The 23,515-nt window shown below is 54.0% G+C and overlaps 1 protein-coding gene across 10 annotated transcripts in view; it reads right to left on the minus strand.

Moving 5' to 3' along the window:
• TFDP1 (transcription factor Dp-1) overlaps positions 1–23,515 on the minus strand; it is a 55,722-nt gene that overhangs the window by 24,490 nt on the left and 7,717 nt on the right. For all 10 annotated transcript variants that reach the window (XM_063618585.1, XM_055244215.2, XM_063618587.1 and 7 more), the window contains exon 3: positions 5,371–5,437. In XM_063618585.1, the coding sequence (XP_063474655.1) occupies positions 5,371–5,437 (67 nt within the window). The remainder of the gene's footprint in view (positions 1–5,370; positions 5,438–23,515) is intronic.

Raw genomic sequence — 23,515 nt, forward strand, 5'->3', positions numbered from 1 at the left:
CTGGCGCCGCAGACGCAGGGTGAGCCTGCACTGCACACAGCCATGATCTGTGTCTGAGTGCTCTCCACGGATTCACTATGTTAAAAATCATGAGCACACTACAAGAAAAAGGCAGCAAATAACAAAAGGTAGCAAAACGCAGCCACTGAAACCATGACTGCAAATGTCCCAGTGACTAAACACAGGAGCCACCACACGGCATGGAGAGGACAGACACTCCATGCACCGGCTGCGAAAGTGCACGCTCAAATGTACACTTACACATTTACTCTTTTTTTTTTTTTGGAGACAAAGTCTCACTCTGTCACCCAGGCTAGAGTGCAGTGGAGTGATCTCAGCTCACTGCAACCTCCGCCTACAGGGTTCAAGTGATTCTCCTGCTTCAGCCTCCTGAGTAGCTGGGATTACAGGCGCATACCACAGCACCCCACTAATTTTTATATTTTTAGTGGAGAGGCGGTTTCACCATGTTGGCTAGGCTGGTCTTGAGCTCCTGACCTCAGGTGATCCACCTGCCTCGACCTCCCAAAGTGCTGGGATACAGGCTTGAGCCACCATGCCCAGCCTACTCATTTGAGACAGGGTCTGGCTCTGTCACTCAGGCTGGAGTGCAGTGGCACAATCACAACTCACTGCAGCCTCAACCTCCCAGGCTCAAGCGATCCTCCTGCCTCAGCCTCCCAAGTAGCTGGGACTATCTATAGACATGCGCCACCATGCTTGGCTACTTTTTTTTTTTAATTTTCTATAGAGATGGGGTCTCACGTTGCTGCCCAGGCTGGTCTTGAACTCCTGGCCTCAAGCAATCCTCCCACTGCAGTCACCCAAAGCACCGGGATTTCTGGCGTGAGCCCCTGTACCCGGCCTAAACGTGTGGAACAGTGTGGGTGGATTCTCAGTGAGCCTGGATCACCCCTCGGTACAGGAGGTGCACAAGCAGCCCTGAGGTAGAGACAGACAAGCACACTTCCAGGCCAGCTGTGGCCTCCCTGAGGACGAGGCGCAGGCCGGGCAGGATTGCACACATCAGGGAGGAGGGTGCAGGCAGCCCTGGGGCCAGGTTACCCTCGGACAGGGGCAGGGTGCACCAGGCAAAGCGAGAGGGAAAGCTCCTATCAGCACTGCAGGGCCGTAGGCATGATATGAGTAAGAGCCCACCTGTGACACAGAAAGCCTAAAAACCCAACACCAGCAAATGCTGGTGAGGACGTGGAACTGCCAGACACACAAAGTGTGTGTGCAAATGTTCACACCAGCATGTTGCTCTCAGGAAACAATCAGAGGCAACCCAAACAGCCACAACTAAAATGGCCCACGTAAAATGTATTGTCAAAACCTCCACATTGGGACTCCCATCCTTGGGGAGCCTGTGGACGCAAAATGTCTCGAGTTTGGTGGGTTTCTCTAGGTGGAAAGCAGCTTTCTGAGCCTCGAAGTGTGTGACAGTTTTACGCGTCAACCTGATGGTGCTCTATCCCATTATTCAGCCAAAGGCCAGCCGAGAACTTGCTGTGGACTCCTCAAAGAGGAGCCGTTAGGCAAAGGAGACTGTCCTCGACGCAGGTGGGCCTCGTCGAACCCACCGAAGGCTTTTAGGGCAACACCTGCATTTTCCCAGGAAAGGAATTCACCACCAACCGCCCTGCAGGTTCCGCCCTGTCGGCCCCACTATGGCTAGGTGGGTCCTGTAATGAGTCCCCACCCAGGTTCCCATCCCCCACTGGCTGCTGCTCTAGAGAACATGACAAACACAGTGGGGAACTGGACACAGGCCCCCCACAGCAGCAGCAGGAAGAGACACAGTGGCCCCGGGAGGCTGTGACGCGGAGTGGAGCTGGCAGGACCAGGACCAGGGACCCACGAGGAGCCTCTGCCAGGCTGGTCCCCTCTACCTTCCCCTGATCCACTCTCACCTGGACAGCTCCTGGGCTTCCTCAAGATCTCACTCAAGGGAGGCCTCTACAGCCCTCAAAGTGCCACCGACCATGCCCTGGGCTCCCAGGGCACAAACGGGGGAAGGCGGAGCCTTGCTCGCTTGCACCACCGAGGGCAACTCAAAAAACACCTGCAACGGCTCCATCTAACGGCGCCGAGGACCCTGCCTGGACCGCAAAGCACCTGCAACGGCTCTAGGGGCACCGAGGACCCTGCCTGGACCGCCCCACTCCCAAGTAGAGGCGAGGGGGGCCCACTAGTGAAGACGGGTGTCTGTTGGGGAGGCGAGGACTGCTCGCTCACACACACACGCATACAACTCACACACCCACATGCACAATCAGAACTCACACTCAACTCATGCACACACACACAACATACTCAACACACACAACACACACATATAACTCATTCAACTCATGCACACAACACACACACATGCACATGCACACAACACTCCACGCATACAACTCAACTCACACGTGCACATGCACACAACTCACACGGAACTCATGCACAACTCACCCACAACTTGCACACACAACTCACATACATCTCACATGCACACAACTCACGCACACAACACACATCTCACACAACTCACAAACACACACAACTGACACAACTCATGTGAACTCATGCACACTCACAACACATGAACTCCACACGGACACCCCTCACACAATTCACACGACTCACATGCACACACACGCATACAACTCACACGCATGCACACACAAACTCACAGGTACACTCACATCCACTCACACAACTCATGCACACTCAACACACACGCACACTCAACACATACTCAACCCATGCACACTCAGACACGCACAGACACTCCACACGCACAATGCACTGACAAGCACTCCTCACATACACACACATTCACGCATACACACTGACACACATGCACACAGACACTCCTCATATGCACACTCAGTGACATTCCTCACACGAACTCATGCACACATATTCACACAGACACATGCAAATACCAACAAACCGTTCTATTTGTTAAACAGAATTCTCTGGAATGAACACCAGAAGTGAACATTGGTGCTCACCTGCATGGACAGAAGAGGAAAAAAGGAAATCTCTCTGCACCTTTTCATACTTCAAAATTTTAAAACATGAACGTGTCACTGATTCAAAAGCAAATTTAAAACAACCACGTGTGGCCGGGTGCAGTGGCTCCCGCCTGTAATCCCAGCACTTTGAGAGGCCAAGGCGGGCAGATCATGAGGTCAGGAGTTCGAAACCAGCCTGACCAACATGGTGAAACCGCATCTCTACTAAAAATACAGAATTAGCTGGATATGGTGGTGGGCACCTCTAGTCCCAGCTACTCAGGAGGCTGAGGCAGGAGAATCGCTTGAATCTGGGAGGCAGAGGTTGCAGTGAGCCGAGACGGCGCTACTGCACTCCAGCCTGGGTGACAGAGTGAGACTCCATCTCAAAAACAACAACAACAAAAACCACCACCTGTGTGGTGGAATCAACACCAGGTGAGGGCAGGGGAGGCCCAAGAGCTGCTGCCGGCGATCCGGGGAAAGAACTGACCATCCCAAGGCTCATCTGGGAGGGATCGGGGGGCCGGGGCATGCGGGGCGAGCAGAGGGGAAATGCATGGCCCTGCTGGGCCGGGTCAAAACCAGAACATTTTCAGCTATGTCATGAATGCCAGGATATGTTCCCTCCTAATCCCTGCAATTCAACTCTTCAGCTCAATTAAACTTGTTACAGATTTAAGCACAGATTTGTGAGTAAGAATGGAAAAGGAGACAGCCCACATGTGGTAAGAAAGCCTACTGCATGTAACCTAACAAGACGAATTCAAATTCAACACCATAGTAACAGACTTCATCATTTCCAAGCAAATAAAGCGGTGAACTTTTTCATTGTTATTTCTGCTTCACCACTTGAACAGAAAATGTCATGCCTGCAACTTGCGCACTTTTAAGTGTTCAATTAGTTACACTAAAACTATATTTCTCTCAAGCAATCTGTGAATCCTCAAATGATCAAGACAAAAAGCTCATAAATAATCCTAAAAGGTCTGCATAGATTTGGTCCCTATTCCTAGAAAAGCAGCAGGGAAGGACCTGCTTCAGCAGAAGAGCAGGGCCAGTCCCATCACCTCCCTCTGACAGGGCCCGGGGACAGCAGGAGGCTGGGGAGGCTGCAGGCTGGCTCAGGTCACAAAGCCAAGTTCTCTCAAGGAAGAGACCAGAGCAGGACCTAGGGATGGGCCCCAAGGAGACACCTGGACCTGGCTCCACAGCACGTAGGGGTTGGAGGCAGATGGCACCATGGGCGCCCGCACCAGCACTGGACAGAAAGGGACGGGTGGCAGGGCCAAGCCTCAGCAGAGAGCTGGGGGCCTGGTCACCACACTCCCACGCCCCAGAGCCACGGCAAGCACTGAGAGGTCACTTACAAGGGTCACTGTTAAGATTAAAAAAAGCTAATTTATATATGGGAATAATTAGAAAAATCTTAAGGTTCCTTCTAGGAACCTAAAACGGAAACACATCCAGGCCTCTGGGCTCCTCCCTGGGCTGACGCAACCACGTGGCTGTTGCGACCAGAGCACTCAGTGGACCCACTAGGCTCTGCAGGCAGACAGGTCTTAGGACAAAGCAAGCTCTTCCACAAGCTTGTCTCCCAGGAATATCGCAACAAACCACAATGAACTGCCCTGTACGCACTCCCAGATCCACACAGCACAGCCTCTCACGAGGGGCCAAGCATCGCACATCAAAGCTTCTAAATGGCGTGCCCTGACCCAGCACAGGTAAGGAGTTTACCTGGGAAGTAACGAGGTGAGCACACGCACCTTCACGAATGTAAACCACAGCGCCACTCCGAGGTGTAAAATGGAAACTGCCAACCGTGGGACCCTGGAAGAGGCAGCTTCAACCTCTCCAGCTGACTTCCTCCCTGGATTCCCCAAGACAAGAAAAACGGCTCCTCCTCAAGAGCTAGTAAAATACACACGCGAAGCGTTAAACATGGCAAGTGCCTGCTTCGCAGAAGGCGTGCACCATGGCAGGCCCATCTTTCCTCAGACAGCACAGGTGAGGCCGGCCTCTGGAAGAGCCCACACCACTGCTGAAATGTCATTACCTTTGGGTGGAGAGAAAACAAATTATCTTTATTTCTTCTTTACATTATTCTACCTTTTCTAAACTTTTGCAAATAGTACACATACCTTAGAATTCAAAATCCACAAAGCTACTGGTTTGTGTGCAGGCTGTGTTCTAAATGCTAGAAGGCTCCTACGCCCACCCTCCAGGGTTCCTGGAGCACAAAGGTGCTCATGCAGGAGATGCCATCATTAGCAAGAGGCTTCAACGTCAACAGCTTCATGAACACATGAAGCTTCATGCATTCATCAACACAAGGTGTGTCCAGAACAGGTGCCCTTACCTTTTCCGGGACTAAGGTTCTGGTCTATGAAGACCTTGAGTTCTCCGTTGGCTTCAATTAGACCGGCCTGCGGAAAGCAACAAAACAATAATAAATACAACAGCTAAAAGGGCTACAAAACTAGGGGTGTTTAAAACCACCCTCAAGGGTTCTATCAACTAACGTCGTAAAATGGCAGAAGGGCCACAGTTAAGCAAGCAACTCCAGGAACTACCAGAAGAACGCCAGGTCTGGAGAAGGAATGTCACTATCACCATGGCACCTGCAGGGCCAAAACAGCACCGTCCACCAGGAATTAGCCATGACTTACAGAATCCACACAGTCTTGAAAAATCAAGATTGTAATGATAAGAAAATGTTCACAACAGAATGTTAAACACATTCTATTTAAGTGTGGCACAGGTAAGAGTACAGCCACACAGCAAGGACACACACGTGACAGCACAGCCACAAAGCAGGGGTACACATGTGACGGCACAGCCACACTGCGGGGGAACACATGTGACGGCACAGCCACACTGCGGGGGCACACATGTGACGGCACAGCCACACAGTGGGGGCACATGTGATGGCACAGCCACACAGCGGGGGCACATGTGTGACACTACAGCCACACAGGAAGAATATACATGCATGACGGTACAGCCACACGGTGGGGACACACGTGACAGTACAGCCACACAGCAAGGGCACACATGTGACAGTACAGCCACACGGCAGGGGCACACGTGTGATGGCACAGCCACACAGTGGGGACACACACGTGATGGTACAGCCACACAGTAGGGGCACATGTGTGACAGTACAGCCACACGTCAGGGGCACACATGTGACAGTACAGCCACACAGAAGGGCACATGCATGACAGTACAGCCACACAGCAAGCACACACAAACGTGATGGTACAGCCACACAACAGAGGCACATGCATGATGGTACAGCCACACAGGACACACACGCATAACGGTACAGCCACACAGCAGGGGCACATGCTTGACTGCACAGCCACACAGCAGGGGCACACATGTGACAGTACAGCCACAGAAGGGGCACATGCATGATGGTACAGCCACAGCAGGGACACACGCATGATGGCACAGCCACGGCAGGGGCACATGCGTGACAGTACAGCCATACAGCAGGGGCACAAGCCTAATGGTACAGCCACACGGCAAGAGCACATGCATAATGGTACAGATACACGGCAGGAACACACACATAATGGTACAGCCACACAGCAAGACACATTAAGGGGGACTCCTATCAAATTGTCAACCTCATCCTGCTTCTCCAGAAAAGCCATGAAATCTTTTATTCTCTTCCTAGTCCCAACAAAATGTCAGTTCCCAGCGGCCGGGCTCTGCGAAGGAAAAGCCATCCCGAGAGGAGGCCTTGCTTGGAGGGGCGGCCTCTGGGAGTGGCGTGCTGGCAGCACAGGCGTGGCAGCCTGAGCCGTGAGCACACACACGGCAGCATGCTTGAGTACCCAGGGTCCGAGGAGGCCACGCACCTCAGGCAGTGGGGCTGGGGGGCGGCGACAGGGGCTGCTGTCTTCGCTGAGGGTAAAGGCACCCGAATGCACCCTTCCATAGACAACACCATGGAAACAAGGAGACGCCATGACCCCCTGCTGCCACCAGGTAACAGGGGACACAGGGAAGGCAGCCAAGACTCAAAGCCCAGCAAGGCGATCACTGCAAGACCATTTCCTGGGCATTTTCACAACTCCACTTCCCTACAGAAGATGAGGAAAGTCAGGGCTGCCCGTAAGCCTGATGACCACGGCAAGTTCACATCCTAGGACGCTAAAAAGACAGTCACAACTGCCGTTCCAACCGGGTCACCGCACTTTCTGAGTCTGGCTGTGCAGCAGACACTGTCCCAGCCTTGGCTGTGGGACTTGCTGGGAGGTGGGTGGACGTCTCAGTGACCACCTGCACCCAGAGCCAGGTGAGGTAGGATGTGCAGGAGGGGCTGCATCACACTGGCCACACCAAGAGGCTGGGATCAAGGCTCCACCACGCCTAAGGGCCCAAAGACGGAGTGTGACGCAATCTCAAGGAAAAGAGCCATGGAACAAGAACCTGACCACACTCAGGAGGCGACTCTGAGGCCACCACACCTGACGCAGCACCGGCACAGGCCCCACAGAGGGCTACGCTGGCACAAACGTACGACACCAGGAAAAGCGTGACGCGTGGTCAGCGATGGTGCCTGAAGGCCGGCGTGCATGGCTTTGTGCTGGCACCCATTGGTGTGTTACAGGTGTGAGACGCTAGACGTCCTGGTCACCATGAGGGCACTACCATCCAGGCCAGGTTGGTAAGGCTGAGACGTTAAGCCTGGGACAGAAAGGGCAGGAGGGTACGGCCAGTTAGAAAAAGGCGAGTGGGTCTGGGCAGGTGGCTGAGCCAGGCACACACGGCCAAGTGGCTATGGTGGGCTAGAACCCACAGGAGATGAAGGCCAAGACACTACAGCAAAGTAGGTAAGGTCAGGTGACTATGGCCAAGGAGGTGAAAGCAAGCACACCGGGTGAGACCGAGAAGTTAAACATAAGGTGGGTCAGCCAGGAGAGAACAGCCAGGTGCCTAACGCCAGAAGGTTAAGGCCAGGAGGTCATAGCCAGGAGGTTAAGGCCTGGTGGGTAAGGCCAGGAGGCAAGGGCCTCGGCCAGGGCTGGTCAGGCTTGGGCCCAGCTCCAGCATCTGTGTGGGAGTGCAGCATGCTCCAGCCCCGTGTGCGTGGAGCTGGAGGAAGCCCTGCTGGGGGTCTGACGGAGCAAGTCCCAGCCGTGGAGGATGACCGCCCTCCCACCTGCACAGCCAGGGCTGTGCCCAGTTCCCCTGCATGGCGTCTGCACTCCCAGCCACGGCCTGTGGCAACCGTGGTTCGGGCTCTGAAGCCGTTTTGCACCTCTGTCCCTGTCTATCGCCCTCCCTCACCAGGATGAGCAAATGAACGCCTGCTAAAAAGTACAGGGCCAGGGACTGGCGCTGGGCACGCACTGCCCAGGGTGGCACAGTGCCTTTTTTCTGTTGGCGGGGGCAGCCCGATGGGCAGAGACAGAGTGGGGGCTGCTCCTCCCCGTGCCTGCAGGGCATGTGGAAGGCCCCCAGAACAGCGGCTGCCTGCGGCCTCCATGAAATGCCAGCAAGTTGGGCCCCAACAGAAGAGCCCCGCCTAGGGCCACCGTGCACTCAGCCACGGGCCTTGCCCGGCCAGGCCACCGCGATGCTCGTGTCTGTAAACGTTCCACCGCTGCTCACAGAAAACACTCCTCATGTGCACCAACACAGGCCCTGCGAGAACGCCAACTGCCCCTGCCCAGGGGAGACCTCGGCAGCCGTAGGGGCTGTGGCACAGCTGGCCTGGATGTTTCTCACTCTGCCCCATCGACTCGGTGGTCAGCCCCAGCTGGGATGGGAACCCAGCAATCCCTGAGTAGCCCACGCCCAGGAAACCCAGGTCCAGGAAACCACTGCCCCCCGTCACCACCACCCACCGGCACAGCCCCTCCTTCCGGGCAGTGCTTCCTCCTCCCCAGCAGCTGCCCAGGGAGTTAACGGGCCAGGTTGTGGACCCGGGCGGTCCTTCCAGGAAGTCTGGGACGGGGTGAAGGGGCCAGTCTTTCTCCGCCAGCCTCCATGTTGTGACATAAAGCTCTGGGGTAACTGCACGGCACACGCAGCACACAGTGACGGCAGCCAATGAGGAGAGAACAAGGCGGACACATGGGCCAGTGTCACACTGCTGACACAAGCGTGGCATCGTCTGTGGTCCCAACTGTGTCTGCCACAAGCATCATTTTGCTCCAGGAAAAACCCTTTCATTCCCCTTCCTTATGCAACTCATGCTTCTGAAAGTAGAAATAGCAGATAGCACTTCAAAATCCACAGCCTCGGCCTGCTGGTTCCACCAGCCACGTGCCTAGGTGTCGCCAGATCCCTGGCAAGCACCCGCAGCTCATGGCTGGCCCCTTTCCTCAGCTTTCTCCTGAAGCAGCTCTGGGCTCAGGAGGTAGGAGGGTGAATGACGCCCTGCGCTGTCTCAGCCGCAGCAACAGTGCTGCCACTGCCGCCTGCACGGCTCTGTCAGGGGCCAGCCTCCCTGCAGGGTGTTTGGCAGCATCCTCAGCCTTCACCCTGGGTGGGACAACCAGAATCATCTCCGGACACTGCAAAGCCACCCTCAGCTAAGAACCACAGACTCAGAGGCATGACTTCTGGGGCCGCAGGGCCTCTAAAGCAGACCTCTCCAGAGCTGGCGGATGAATAAACGCACACCTGGCTACAGTCTCAACCTTAATTTCCAACTAGGAACATGAGGCTGTAAGACAGGAAATCTAACCTAAAAGGAAACCACACAGTGGGTTCCTGTGGCTGCCTGTAAGCGCCTATCTTGGTGGGATGCGCTTACCCCACACTGAGTTTGACAAACACTGAAAATATTTCATAATACAATGTGTGTCAAAATCAGAAGGGAAATGCAAACTCTCCTTTCCATAAAGGAAATTAGAAAACAAACCACCACCTAGACTGCCTCTGTTTACAGATCATCTGAAGAAGTCACACAAATGTTCTACAAACCAGCACTGGAGGCGGGTGAACTGGGGAGACGTGAGCGGGAGCAGGTGGCTGATGGCAGGGCTGGGGCACACAGCCTCCAGGAAGGCTGTGCGGCGTCTTCACCTGTGGTCCTCCTAATCCTGCTTGGGACGGTATTTGGAAGTGACTGGGCCACAAAGGCACAGCCTCCTGGATGGAGTACGTGCCCTGATAAAGGGGCTCCCTGGCCCTTCCACCAGGCGAGGGCACGGCAAGAAGATGCTATTTACCAGCCAAGCAGCGGCTCTCACCAGACACCAAACCTACCAGGACCTTGATAGTGGACTCCCAGGCTCCCAAGCTGTGAGCGGTGGATTCCTGTTGTTTACAAGCTGCCCAGTTCATGGTCATGGCATTCTTGTGACAGCAGCCTAAGCAACCACAACAGGCTCTCCTGAAGACACCCACCACTGCGCTGCTTTTCCAACGGGCTCCCCTGCGGACACTCACCACCGACCGCACCACCTTCCCACAGGCTCCCCTGCGGACACTCACCACCGCACCGCCTGCCAACAGGCTCCCCTGCGGACGCTCACCACCGCCGCTTTTCCAACAGGCTCCCCTGCGGACACTCACCACCGTACCACCTTCTCCTCCCTAAACTGACTTCTGTGACCCCCAGGAGGATGGAAATAAGCGGCAACTTCTGAAGCTAGGTCACTCCCTGTCCTCTTGCAAAAGCTGGTGCCATGGTGTGAGGATACTCAAGCGGCCCTGAGGTAGTCCTGGTGCTGAGGGCTCCTCCTGCTACTGCTGCACGGTGAGACATCTTGGAAGCAGACTCCCAGACCCTGGCCTTGAGGCCTGCAGAGCTGGGCAACATCTCAACTGCAACTGCATGAGACTCCAGGACAGAAGCACCCAATCGAGCCACTCCCAAACTCCTGACCCACAGCCACTGTGTGGGAGAAGACAGCTTATTGTTGTTTTAAGCCACTATTTGTCTGTTTCACAGCAATAGATAACTAATACACCAGTTAAAGAGTTTTCTCTAGAACATTAAAAAAAAGTGATTCTTTTCATCAACCAGGTCATCACTGAATTTATCTTTGAATGGATCTTGAACCCTGCATAAACATAGTTCCGTGTGGAAAGCTCATTGGCACCATCAACCTGAAAAACGGGATCCCACTCAACATCAGCCTTTCAAAGCCGCAATCACTCTCTGACACCCACCCCTTTCCTGGAAGGTGACCTCCAAGGACAGGGAAGAATGTTATGACGACCCCCTTGACTGACAACAGGAAGAGTCGCAAGAACTAAGTGCAGCATCGTCCCTGAAAAAGACAGTGATCATGCCATGATTTAATTCCCATTTGCCATCAAACACAATGCCCCGCTGAGGCTCCACACAGCCACGAGGAAGCTCAGCCAGCCACGTCCAGTCCAAAACCTACCAACAGCTTGCAGTTCATGACTCGCTGCTGCCCACCTTTACAAAGACCACAACCTCCCCACGTGGGCTCCACCTCGCTCCGGGGACGGGGCCCGTGCACAGCAGTAAACACGCAGACCCTCAGCCTCCATTCCTGCCCGAGACAACAGCACCAGACCCCTGGTGTAACGTGAGAACGTTTAGAACCCTGTATGTGGGGTGACCACCCGTCCTGGTTGGCCTGGAACAAAGAGGGGCTCCTAGGACACAGAACTACTAGGGGTCCCGCCAGGCAGGTCCCAGGCTGGCTGTAAACGAGGGCTGCTAAGTGGGACCTGTTAACAGGAACACCGGCCGAGGTCTGTCCGCTCAGTGTTCCTGTCAACAGGATGCACAAGGGGTGCACGCTGGCCTGCTGCGCAACGGCAAAGTGGCCTCGGCACAAGTCCCCACTCTCCAGGCCAGGGGCCAGCTGTGGCCTTGCTAGCTCCCATCTCAAACTCAGCACCTGAATAGGCAACCCCATGTGAGCCACACAGGATCCAAGGCCACAGCCTCCCGTGTCCTGCCCTTAGGGGTGTGGGTGTGAGTCTGGGTCTCCACTGACACTTTAGAACTTACTAAGACAGACCCAATTATAGCCTCTGTGATTTTTTAATATGAAGTCATTCTTATGGGTTGATATTCAGTAGATACTACAAGACCACAATTACCCGCTTGAGCATGTAAGGAGCTGTAGGAAAGACCTTCATGTGGGTCCTCCTTGCATTTCCCGTGGGCTGTGACCCACAGAAACTCAGTTAACAAGCACCAAAACAAAAATGGTTTCATTTGCTTTTTTTTTTTTTTTTTTTTGAGACAGGGTCTTACTCTGTCACCCATGCTAGGATGCAGTGGTAAGATCTCAGCTCACTGCAGCCTTGACCTTCCCAGCTCAAGCCATCCTCCCACCTCAGCCTCCAAAGTAGCTGGGACAGGGATGCACCCCATGCCTGGCTAATTTTTTTTTTTATTTGTAGTAGAGACGAGGTCTCATTATGTTGCCCAGGCTGGTCTCGAACTCCTGGGCTCAAGCAAGCGTAAGCTACCACACCTGGCCCAGCTTCGTGTTTTTAACATATTGCGGAAATTGCTATTAATTTTAAGACATGTGCACTGGATTTATTTTCCTGTTAAATCTTCATACTCAAGATGCAACCCTATCTCCCAGTAAGGACACCTCAAGGTGCTAAACACATTAACATATAAGCCAACAGCAAAGGTGCTCCTTGGCTAAAACTAACCTTAGTTTCTATTAGAAAAACTATATTCAACTATATTTGTGTTTGTAGTTCATGGAGATTAACAGGTGATTATTCTCTTCTGTCTTAGACAAAACCGTACTATGAGTAGCAACAATAACAGCAAAACACACGTTCCTAAAACACGCCATGCTGCTAGAAAAAGCTGAACCAATTGAAAATGAGAACTATAAAAGATGACGTCACCAGTGCCCACTTTGTGACAGGGTCTACGAATGTGACTCATTTCCATGCCAGGCCTAAAAGGGGGCCTATCACTGCCGTCATCTTTAAAACACACAGGTGACCACAGTTCTCACAACCTGGAGCTGCACTCGCCTGGCCCGGATGGAGGCGCTGCCCGGGCCCTCAACGCCTCCCTCTTTGCCAGCCAGCACCCGCCAGGGTGTGTCCAGGGGGCTCCTCCCCTGGGGACACACAAGCCCTAGAGACCCAGGAGGGTGCGAGGGCATGAAGAGGACTCTCCCTTACACTCGAAGGCCAGTGAGGGGGTCAGCAAGCAACACACGGCAGCCAGGTGGGGCATACACCCGGACTCCGCGCTGTCTCACCCCTCTCTGCCCTGCTCTTCTCTGCACTTTCTAATCTACTGAAAAATTTACCATTTCCATTGCTAACAGCTCCCCGCTATAGTGTAAACCAGGCTTATCCGACCTGTGTCCTGCAGGCTCCATGTGGCCCAGGACACCTTTGAATGCAGCCCAACACCAATTTGTAAATTTTATGAGATTTTTTTTTTTTAGCTCAGCTATTGTTAGTGTTACTCTATTTTATGTGGCCCAAGACAATTCTTCTTCTTCCAATGTGGCCCAGGGAAGACAAAAGATTTGACACCCCTGGCATCAACTCCGTGAAGCAGGAATTTTGCCTGGTAAGAAAACGGCCCAGCAGGGGCCCTGCAGTCCCAACATCACAGGTTCACAAGCCAGGCCCAGGGGAGGGCTGGAGAGAGGGACGCCAAGGCCGCACACTTCTCAGGGGGGAGCCTGCAAATGATTCAGGATTGAGGGTCATCTAGTCTCTGTCACAGCCACTCAACTTTGCCTACGCAACAGCCACAAAAGTGTCAAGGAACAATCTTAATTTCAAAAGTAAGCAGAGCTGAGAAGAAAGTGACCCAGCTGCACTGAGGGATCCCCCTGAGGACTGCAGTGGCCTGCGCCAGACCCCAGGGCAAAAAACACTTGCACTGCACACTAAACTGCATAATGAATGAAGAGACCTGGGGAAGAGGCCACTCTATAAACAGCAGCTGGGATGGGCCCCGCCTGCTACCAGGGCCCACCTGGCCCCAGCATGGGACTCCTGCACAGAACTCTCTCCACTCCTCCTTTGACTCGTGTGGAGAACTCCGTCAGCTCCCCACTTGATTCCTGCAGGTAACTCCAGCCACTCCTCCCTCGAATCCTGCGGAGAACTCTCTCCATCCGCTCCTCCCTTGACTCCTGCAGGTAACTCCGTCCACTCCTCCCTCGAATCCTGCGGAGAACTCTCTCCATCTGCTCCTCCCTTGACTCCTGCAGAGAACTCTGTCTGCTCCTCCCTCGACTCCTGCAGGTAACTCCGTCTGCTCCCCCACTGGCTCCTGCGGGTAACTCTGTCCGCTCCTCCCTCAACTCTCTCTGCTCCTCCCTTTTGGCTGTTGGGTTGACCACCACAAATAGCCGGCACCTTCTACCCACCTGGCCACAGGCCCTTCCTCTGGGGCTGGGCCTGGGACCCCAGCCTGGAGCTCCCAGGAGCCCTCCTGGACCCTGGAGAGCACACCTGGGAACAAACACAACCCCAGAGCTCAGGGACGACCTCCGGTGGCCCCAGCCACCCCTTCCAGTACCCTGGCCCTGCAGGGGCCCCCACATGGGCTGCCCTGCCCTGCTCCCACCAGGCACCAGAGCCTGGTGAGGGTGAAGGTGGCCTCAAGAGACTGACTCTGACCTTGCTGGCTCACCCTGAGGAAGCCACCAGCGAGCTGCCCTATGCAGGGGCCCACACGGCAAAGTGCAAAAACACACCCCACCAACAGTCCACAAGGAGCGGGATCCCACCAGCAGTCCACAAGGAGCGGGATCCCACCAGCAGCCCACAAGGAGCGGGATCCCACCAGCAGTCCACAAGGAGTGGGATCCCACCAGCAGCCGGGCGAGTTAATTTGAAAGTGGTCCCGCCCGGACCAACTCAGGGCACCACAGGCCAGGGCCGCCTGGGACAGGCTGGATGGGGACCTGGGCTCCTAACAGGCACTAAGAGGCAACAGACGCTGCTGGTTCAAGTTGCTAAGGCCAGGCAGGAGATGCTGGGTGACCGCCAGGCCCAGCCCTTCTCAGCTACAGAGGCCAACACCTCCCCACCTTGGGGAAGAAGAGATGGTGCCACCACAGAGGAGGGATGCAGCAGAAAAGAACCTCGAATCTGGAGAAGATCCGGGACAGCACAAAGGCTCATCTCATGAACACGCTCCGAGTGAGCAAAAGCATCAAGTGGGAAGAGCAGGAGGGTTCTCTCATGGTCCTGGAGCCCCACGTGCGAGGATTCTCTCTCACGGTCCTGGGTCCCGGGTTCTCTCTTGCAGTCCTGAGTTCTCTCTCACGGTCCTGGAGCCCTATGTACAAGGATTCTCTCTCACGGTCCCGGGTTCTCTCTCACGGTCCCGGGTTCTCTCTCACGGTCCCGGGTTCTCCGTCACGGTCCCGGGTTCTCTCTCACGGTCCCGGGTTCTCTCTCACGGTCCCGGGTTCTCCGTCACGGTCCCGGGTTCTCTCTCACGGTCCCGGGTTCTCCCTCACGGTCCCGGGTTCTCTCTCACGGTCCCGGGTTCTCCGTCACGGTCCCGGGTTCTCTCTCACGGTCCCGGGTTCTCCCTCACGGTCCCGGGTTCTCTCTCACGGTCCCGGGTTCTCTCTCACGGTCCCGGGTTCTCTCTCACGGTCCCGGGTTCTCTGTCACGGTCCCGGGTTCTCTCTCACGGTCCCGGGTTCTCTCTCACGGTCCCGGGTTCTCTCTCACGGTCCCGGGTTCTCCCTCACGGTCCCGGGTTCTCCGTCACGGTCCCGGGTTCTCCGTCACGGTCCCGGGTTCTCTGTCACGGTCCCGGGTTCTCTGTCACGGTCCCGGGTTCTCTGTCACGGTCCCGGGTTCTCTCTCACGGTCCTGGGTTCTCTCTCACGGTCCTGGGTTCTCTCTCACAGTCCCGGGTTCTCTCTCGTGATCCTGGAGCCCTAAGTGCAAGGATTCTCTCTCACGGTCCTGGAGGTGGAAGCGGGAGGTCAGGGCAGAGCCAGCTTCCAGGCTGCACCTACTACCTCCTCCTTGGGTCTCACAAGGTGGGAAAAGGGCAGGCTCGCCCTGGGGACTGGCTATAAGGACACTGATCCAACTGGGCAGCGGGGGCTACACCCATGTGCCCTCACTCAATCCTAGTCACTCCCAAAGGCCCCAACACCCAACACCTTTGAGGGTTTCGAAGGATGAACGTTCGGCCAGGGCAGCGTATCAACAGGGTGGCGTAAGTGAGGGCGCGTCAGCGAGACCAGACTCCAGCAGCCGCGGAAAGGGGGCGAGTTTCCAATGCAAACAAACTTTCCAAATTTGAGACAACTTGAGAAACCTACATGCTGCCTATGTGACAATAAGAGTGAATGACTATCTCTGAGAGACATATGTCAGAATATTTAATAACTACTTAACGATCACCCTGGCCAGGCAGGGAGTCACCCAGGTCCGTGACAGGGACGAGGCACCAGCACAATCTCTCTCCTTTGTGTGTGTCTGAAACGTTTCACAAACTTTTTAGAATTATCTCTGCTTATATTTACTGATGTGAAAAAAAAACCTAGGACAAACTGTTGAGTAAAAAACAGCAGTGAACAAAACACGTGAGTTCATTTATTTAAAATTCCGTACTGTACATGTGTATTTAAACACACACATCCAGGTCATCCCCACAAACAATCACCAAAAAGTCTTAACAACAGAGCCCCGTGACTGTCATTTCAGATGACTGCTTACTTTCTGACACCTTTCTGCACCACTAAGTTTTTAAATAAACTTTCCATTTTCATAATTGAACAAAGCAATAAGTCGATTTCATTTTCTAAACTAAGAGAAAAGCCGCACACCTAACGAGATCCACCCAGGGGTGACAAGCTGCAGGCAAGGATGGGGCCCAACATCACCCTAAAAAAGAGTCAGAGGAAGCTGGTGACCCTGAGCGGACAGAGGGACGGCGGCCGCAGAACCACAGTGCAAGCCATGCAGGGGCAGAGAATGCCTCCTCCCAGCCCCACGCAACTTAAATGACCAGGAAAGGGGGACGCAGACTCCACCCAGGAGGGCAACATGAACCCCAGGTCCTGAGGGGACAGCCTGGAGCCACCAGGCAGGGGAAGCTGAAGAGCGAGGAGGTAAGTTCACATACAATGCAAGTCACAGGAGGGCAGGTTAGGGAGGTGGGGTTGTGCTTCGGGGGCACCAGAACCTTCAGGAAACCAGTGGATTCTGAAGCTCCAGCAGGCACAGAGGGTGGGGCCCATCCACTCACAAGCGGACACCTGGAAGGTAGGCACCCAGCATCCCTCTCCCAGGAGAGGCTGCTCTAATCTATATAATCTATAATCAGACTTTCAGCCACCACTCTAAAGCCTGCTTTTCCAGCAGAAAAACACCAAATGATGCTCTAGTCTACAACAGGCACAAATGCAAAACTGCCTAGAAAACCCATACATCAGTCCCACAGCCGTTAAACAGGTGCTTGCATCCTGACTCCCGCTGTCTTCGAGGCGGGCTGCACCGGGTTGTGCAGTATGAACCTGGCAGGCACAGTTTTCCAGGGCTGGGGTGGTGGGGAGTAGAGGGACCAGATGGGGACTTGGCCAGGCACCTGCAAGTGGCTCCCAACACAGTTGGATTCCGCACTCTTGACGACGACTCACCTGAAATGTTGGCGGCTCCACTCCCTTTTCTTATGAAGTCACTGCTGTGTTTGAACACCTCGTACCCGCAGCCCTCCTGGAAGCCGCAGCCCGCAGGGGAGGCCTGCTGCCTGGGAGACTCCACCTCTCCCGTTTCTGGCCACCCGCCATCCCCTCAATCATTCTAAACAGTTTCCAGGGCAAGCCAGGGCCCCTCTGTGCAACACTGGGGCAGAGGCAGGGGCCGCAGAGTCCCCAACGTGTCTGGATGCTGGCTCCTGAGCTCAGAGCCCTCACACTGGGCACATGGCAATGGCCGTCCCTCCAGCTCTGATCAGATCAGCCCCTCGTGGCTGGGAGGAGGTCTTACACAGCGCCCAGGCCTATGAGGTGCTCCTAATTTCGTCAAAGCCTTATGTTCACTCTTTTTAATCCATCCAAGTTCAGCCAGGACGGGGCAAGCAGCTGACGCCATCCTTTCTCCCTCACTGCCCTATAGGGAGGGCGGCTGGCCACCCACATGGGACAGGCAAGCACACAGAGGCCAGGAGTCCCCACCTGAGGTGGCAGCGCTAGCAAGGTCCAGCCGTGCAGGCCCCCAGGACCCCTGCCTCACACAGCTTCCTCCACAACACGTCACACGGTCCCGGTGGGAAAACATTCCCAAGGGAAATGCAGCACATGCTGCCAGACACAGCGACGGGGTCCAGGCCTGGGGCCTCAGGGAAGAGCCGCCCCACAGCCCTCCTCCGAGTATACCGCCAGCCTGTGGGAGGTAGAGACCATCTCCATTCATCTATTTATTTATTATATCAGCTAACTTTAAAAATAACAATATGTTAATCTAATTTCTCTTCTGGAAAAGTTTTTACATTATACTCTTTTCCCTTTTAGAAAGAATTTACATTTCCATTTTAACAAAAACCAAGTCATCCAAGGACAGAGTGAGCCACCGGCACTCTCAGAAACCCTCCTCCAGGGTGGCCTGGGGTCAGAATGGAGCAGCAACCCTGGCCAGACAGGGGGTGTCCAGAGGGCCCAGGACACCCAACCTGACAATGGTGCTGGGCAGGCACCAGAGCCGCAGCAGACTCAGGTGCGGGGTTTGACGCCCACCCACAAGGATGCACAGTGAGGCAAGCTCAGGACAGGCTGGGGCGAGGGGGCGCACATCCTCCTCACCAGCAGCCTTTCTGTCCCAACAGTGAGCAAAGACAGGGCTCCAGGGAACAAATGCCCAAAAACACGAAGCAGGGCTTCCAGGATCAGCGTCCACGTGTGATAAATGCCACTGGAACCACAGCCTGGGATGGGGGACAGATGCTGAGGACACGAACCAGCATCAAGATCAACCCCACGCTGACCACCTTCATCCCCTTCCACCCCAGAATAGGATTTGGTCTGGCCACTCCAATGGGAACTGCTTTTCCATTTGTTAGAGAAAAAAGAGGTTAAGTCCAGGCAAAAGTCATCGTGGCTAGCCGACTCCACCGCCGGCCTGAAGAGATCCCAGACATGGAACCTACAGACCAGGTTTCCAGTTCTGTGGCTGCACACCCCGTGAGCTGTCGAATGTGTGACTCCTCCTCCCCAACCTGGCCACTCTGGGGGAGGGGACACCCAGGGTCTCCCGAAGCAAGGGGAACCCCTCATCCACAGCCAGCTCAACTCGGGCTACCGGGATGACACTGAGGCAGACATCTGTCCTCCATGCTGCATCCTTCCAGATAAGGCCTCTAAGCTTAAAAATGACTCCGGGAGTCAAAGGATGCCCTAAAGCAGGAATGGCCCCCAGTCAATAACTGGGTAAGAGGTATGACCTCAAACTCAGGCACAAAAACAAGGTCAGAGGCTGAACTCCCACCACGGTCATCTCCCTCTTCATCCTGTTCCCTGCAAAATACAGTTCAGGTTCTATCAATAGTGGTGACATGAGATATTTTCATTCAAGCCCTGATTTTTCTTAAAGTCAAAAGAAATAGTAGAGTCTAAAATAAGTCCCATACAAATTACTCCAAGCCATTAATACTTTCAAGGAGAGGAAGTAAGTGACTACACAGCAGCCAAAAAGCCTGACGGCTACACCTTACACTGTGCTGAAAGCGACCTGACAGTACGTCTCAAAGACCAGCGTCTGCACTCACAGACATGCACGCACGCAGGCAGTTTCACCTTCAGTTCATCCTAAGACTCATCCTGGATTTGTGCAAATTTGGGAAGATTTAACCGGAAACCACTAGAATCCCCAACCACAGGGGAGTGGGTAATTACTGAGGCACATCCACACAGCAGGAAGAGCACTCCTAACTCCGCCGCCTCTCCCGTAAAGCGCCAGGCTGACAGGACTCTCTCGGACAGATCCACATGTGTCTCAGACTCAGCCTTGCTCATTCCAGACACCCCTCTACTCCAGCGGCACTGTTATCAGCATCCTGGGAAAACTGCAAACAACCCAGGAAGCTGCACTCTGTGTCCTGAGATGTCTTTTATGTTCTTCACTCAATCTACAGAAATCAAAACCCAGTATGGTGGGCGTGTCTCGAAGGGGTGGCCCACTCTCCAAGAAGGGGCGTTCAGTCCAGAGCCAAGAGATGTGGGGACCAGATGCACATCTGTTTGAATGTAAAATGAAGTGTTTAGGTACAGAGTCTTTTTTTAAATTATTTCCCACGTTCACCCACTTTTTCAGTAACTGACCATCTATGATTCCACAATGTACCAAAAACGTACAGCTGCTAAAAACATGGTAGAAAAAAAAAACTGACCAGAGAAAACACTGACAATATACTGAGGTGAAAAAGATTAGAAACAGAAGGTACAGTACATTCCCATCTTGGAAAAGCTGCCTTTATTACACACGGCTAAATAGAAATCCAACGGGCATATGCTACGAAACCCTAACCATTCAGCTCACATATGAATGTGACTTCATTTTCTTCTTTTTGCTTTCCTAGAATTTTTCCAAATTTTCTGCAACTAAGATTACTTTTATAATCAGACAAAATATTACTTGAACTTGAACTTTTTTTAGTAAGTCATATTCTTTTCTTGTGGAAAGTCTACTTAATGGATACAATTAAAAAGCAACTGTGACAGAAAAGCCCGCTGGTGCAGCAACCAGCACACGCAGGTCACTCAGTAACACAAGGATTCCATGTCCACTGTGAACGGGCGGCACCCACAGCCCAAGCCTGGGCACAGCTGAGGACCAGCACACAGGACACCTGTCACCTGGGCAGGGCTGAGGACCCGCGTACACCACACCTGTCACCTGGACAGGGCTGAGGACCAGCACACAGCATACCTGTCACCTGGGCAGGGCTGAGGACCAGCACACAGGACACCTGTCACCTGGGCAGGGCTGAGGACTCACGCACACCACACCTGTCACCTAGGCAGGGCTGAGGACCAGCACACAGCATACCTGTCACCTGGGCAGGGCTGAGGACCAGCACATACCACACCTGTCACCTGGGCATGGCTGAGGACTCACGCACACCACACCTGTCACCTGGGCAGGGCTGAGGACCCGCACTCACCACACCTGACACCTGGGCATGGCTGAGGACCAGCACACAGCACACCTGTCACCTGGGCATGGCTGAGGACCAACACACAGCACACCTGTCACCTGGGCAGGGCTGAGGACCCGCACGCACCACACCTGACACCTGGGTATGGCTGAGGACCAGCACACAGCATACCTGTCACCTGGGCAGGGCTGAGGACCCACAGACACCACACCTGTCACCTGGACAGGGCTGAGGACCCACAGACACCACAACTGTCTCCTGGGAAGGGCTGAGGACCAGCATACACCACACCTGTCACCTGGGCAGGGCTGAGGACCCGCACGCACCACACCTGACACCTGGGTATGGCTGAGGACCCGCATACAGCACACCTGTCACCTGGGCAGGGCTGAGGACCAGCATACGCCACACCCGTCACCTGGGCAGGAGGGGAGGGCCAGGGACGTGTTGGCAATACTGGATTCTGGGCTGACCCATTCAGGTTTCTGACCCTCTCCTGCTTCCCCATCCACTGGAGCGGATCACACTCTCTTTTCGACTCAGACCCCAGTGACGTGATGTTATTGAACAGGAGACCAGGGTGCACAGGGCAAGCACCTGTGTTAAAACATACTGTATCTCAAAGCCACAGGGGACACACAAGGGTTTCACTCATCAGACCAGAATCCCTTAGAAACTGGACCATGTGAAAACAGGATTCACAGCCGGGCGCGGTGGCTCACGCCTGTAACCCCAGCACTCTGGGAGGCCGAGGTAGGCGGATCACCTGAGGTCGGGAGTTCGAGACCAGCCTGACCAACATGAAGGAACTCCGTCTCTACTAAAAATACAAAAAATTAGCAGGGTATGGTGGCGCATGCCTGTAATCCCAGCTACTTGGGAGGCTGAGGTTGGAGAATCGCTTGAACCCAGGAGGCAGAGGTTGCGGTGAGCCAAGATCGCACCATTGCACTCCAGCCTGGGCAACAGGAGCAAAACTCTCTCAAACAAACAAACAGACAGGATTCACATAAAAGACTCTAACGGGAAGAGGCAGATACAACTCTTCATCCTTGAGTCTCAAAATTACCTGCAGCACATGTGAATAGTGCCCATGAACTGTGCGACAACTTAAAAGCCATAAGCCATGTCCCCACAGGAGCCCTGAAGCGGAGTCGGGATGCTGCGGGAATCTCAGCCAGCCAGGAAAAAGGTACAAAGGGCAGACGCTTTCCCAGGCCTGGGCTACGCACAAAGATACAGACGGCAGTGCATGGCCAGTACCTGAACAACCAGAGTCATGTGAGTAAGAAGATGCCGGGGGGATGAGGGGTCCTGTAATTGGTCCTCTAATTCAGCCAACGCTGACACCCGCCCTTCCCCCCGCAGATCCATCCCCACAGGTAGTCTAGGCCACCTGCTGCTGCCAGGCCTCCTCTCTGAGCAAAACTTGACAAATCTAATCTCTTATGACAAACAGCAGAAAGCCACACTGTAAGTCAAGCTAAATATCAGCTGCAAATCTGGATTTTCTAATTGTTCTACAACAAAATATTTTTTAAGGTAAATACCAAGAAGGAAAAGTTTTTAACATCCCCTAAAGAGCACCTAACAGTTCTACTGCAAATCAAGCTGTGCACCAAAGGTAAGGTTTCCAATTCTTACACAGTGAACTCCAGACATTGCTTCCAAATACCAAAAGTAAAGAGCTAACAAAGAGCTGATTATGTAAGAAAAAAGAAATCCCTTTTTACTTTTTGAATTTTATATCAGATGTTCCTATAATACCTCTTTTAAAGCATTCTTAGGGGCAAAACTTTTTTCTTTTTTTTTTTTTTTGAGACGAAGTCTTGCTCTTGTCACCCAGGCTGGAGTGCAATGGCGTGATCTCGGCTCACTGCAACCTCCGCCTCCCGGGTTTAAGCAATTCTCCTCCTCAGCCTCATGAGTAGCTGAGATTACAGGCGCCCGCCACCACGCCCGGCTAATTTTTGTATGTTTAGTAGAGACAGGGTTTCGCCATGTTGGCCAGACTGGTTTCGAACTCCTGACCTCAGGTGATCCACCCACCTTGGCCTCCGGGATTACAGGCATGAGCCACCGCACCTGGCAGGGGCAAAACTTTTAATTAACCTGTAATTTTTTTTTTTTTTTTTTGAGACGGAGTCTCGCTCTGTCACCCAGGCTGGAGTGCAGTGGCGCAATCTCAGCTCACTGCAAGCTCCGCCTCCCGAGTTCACACCATTCTCCACCTCAGCCTCCCCAGTAGCTGGGACTACAGACGCCCGGCTAATTTTTTGTATTTTTAGTGGAGATGGGGTTTCACCCTGTTAGCCAGGATGGTCTCAATCTTCTGACCTTGTGATCCAACTGCCTCGGCCTCCCAAAGCGCTGGGATTACGGGCGTGAGCCACTGTGCCCGGCCCAACCTATAATTTTCTAA

This window comes from Symphalangus syndactylus, chromosome 15, assembly GCF_028878055.3.
Source record: "Symphalangus syndactylus isolate Jambi chromosome 15, NHGRI_mSymSyn1-v2.1_pri, whole genome shotgun sequence".
Classification (NCBI taxonomy): domain Eukaryota; kingdom Metazoa; phylum Chordata; class Mammalia; order Primates; family Hylobatidae; genus Symphalangus; species Symphalangus syndactylus.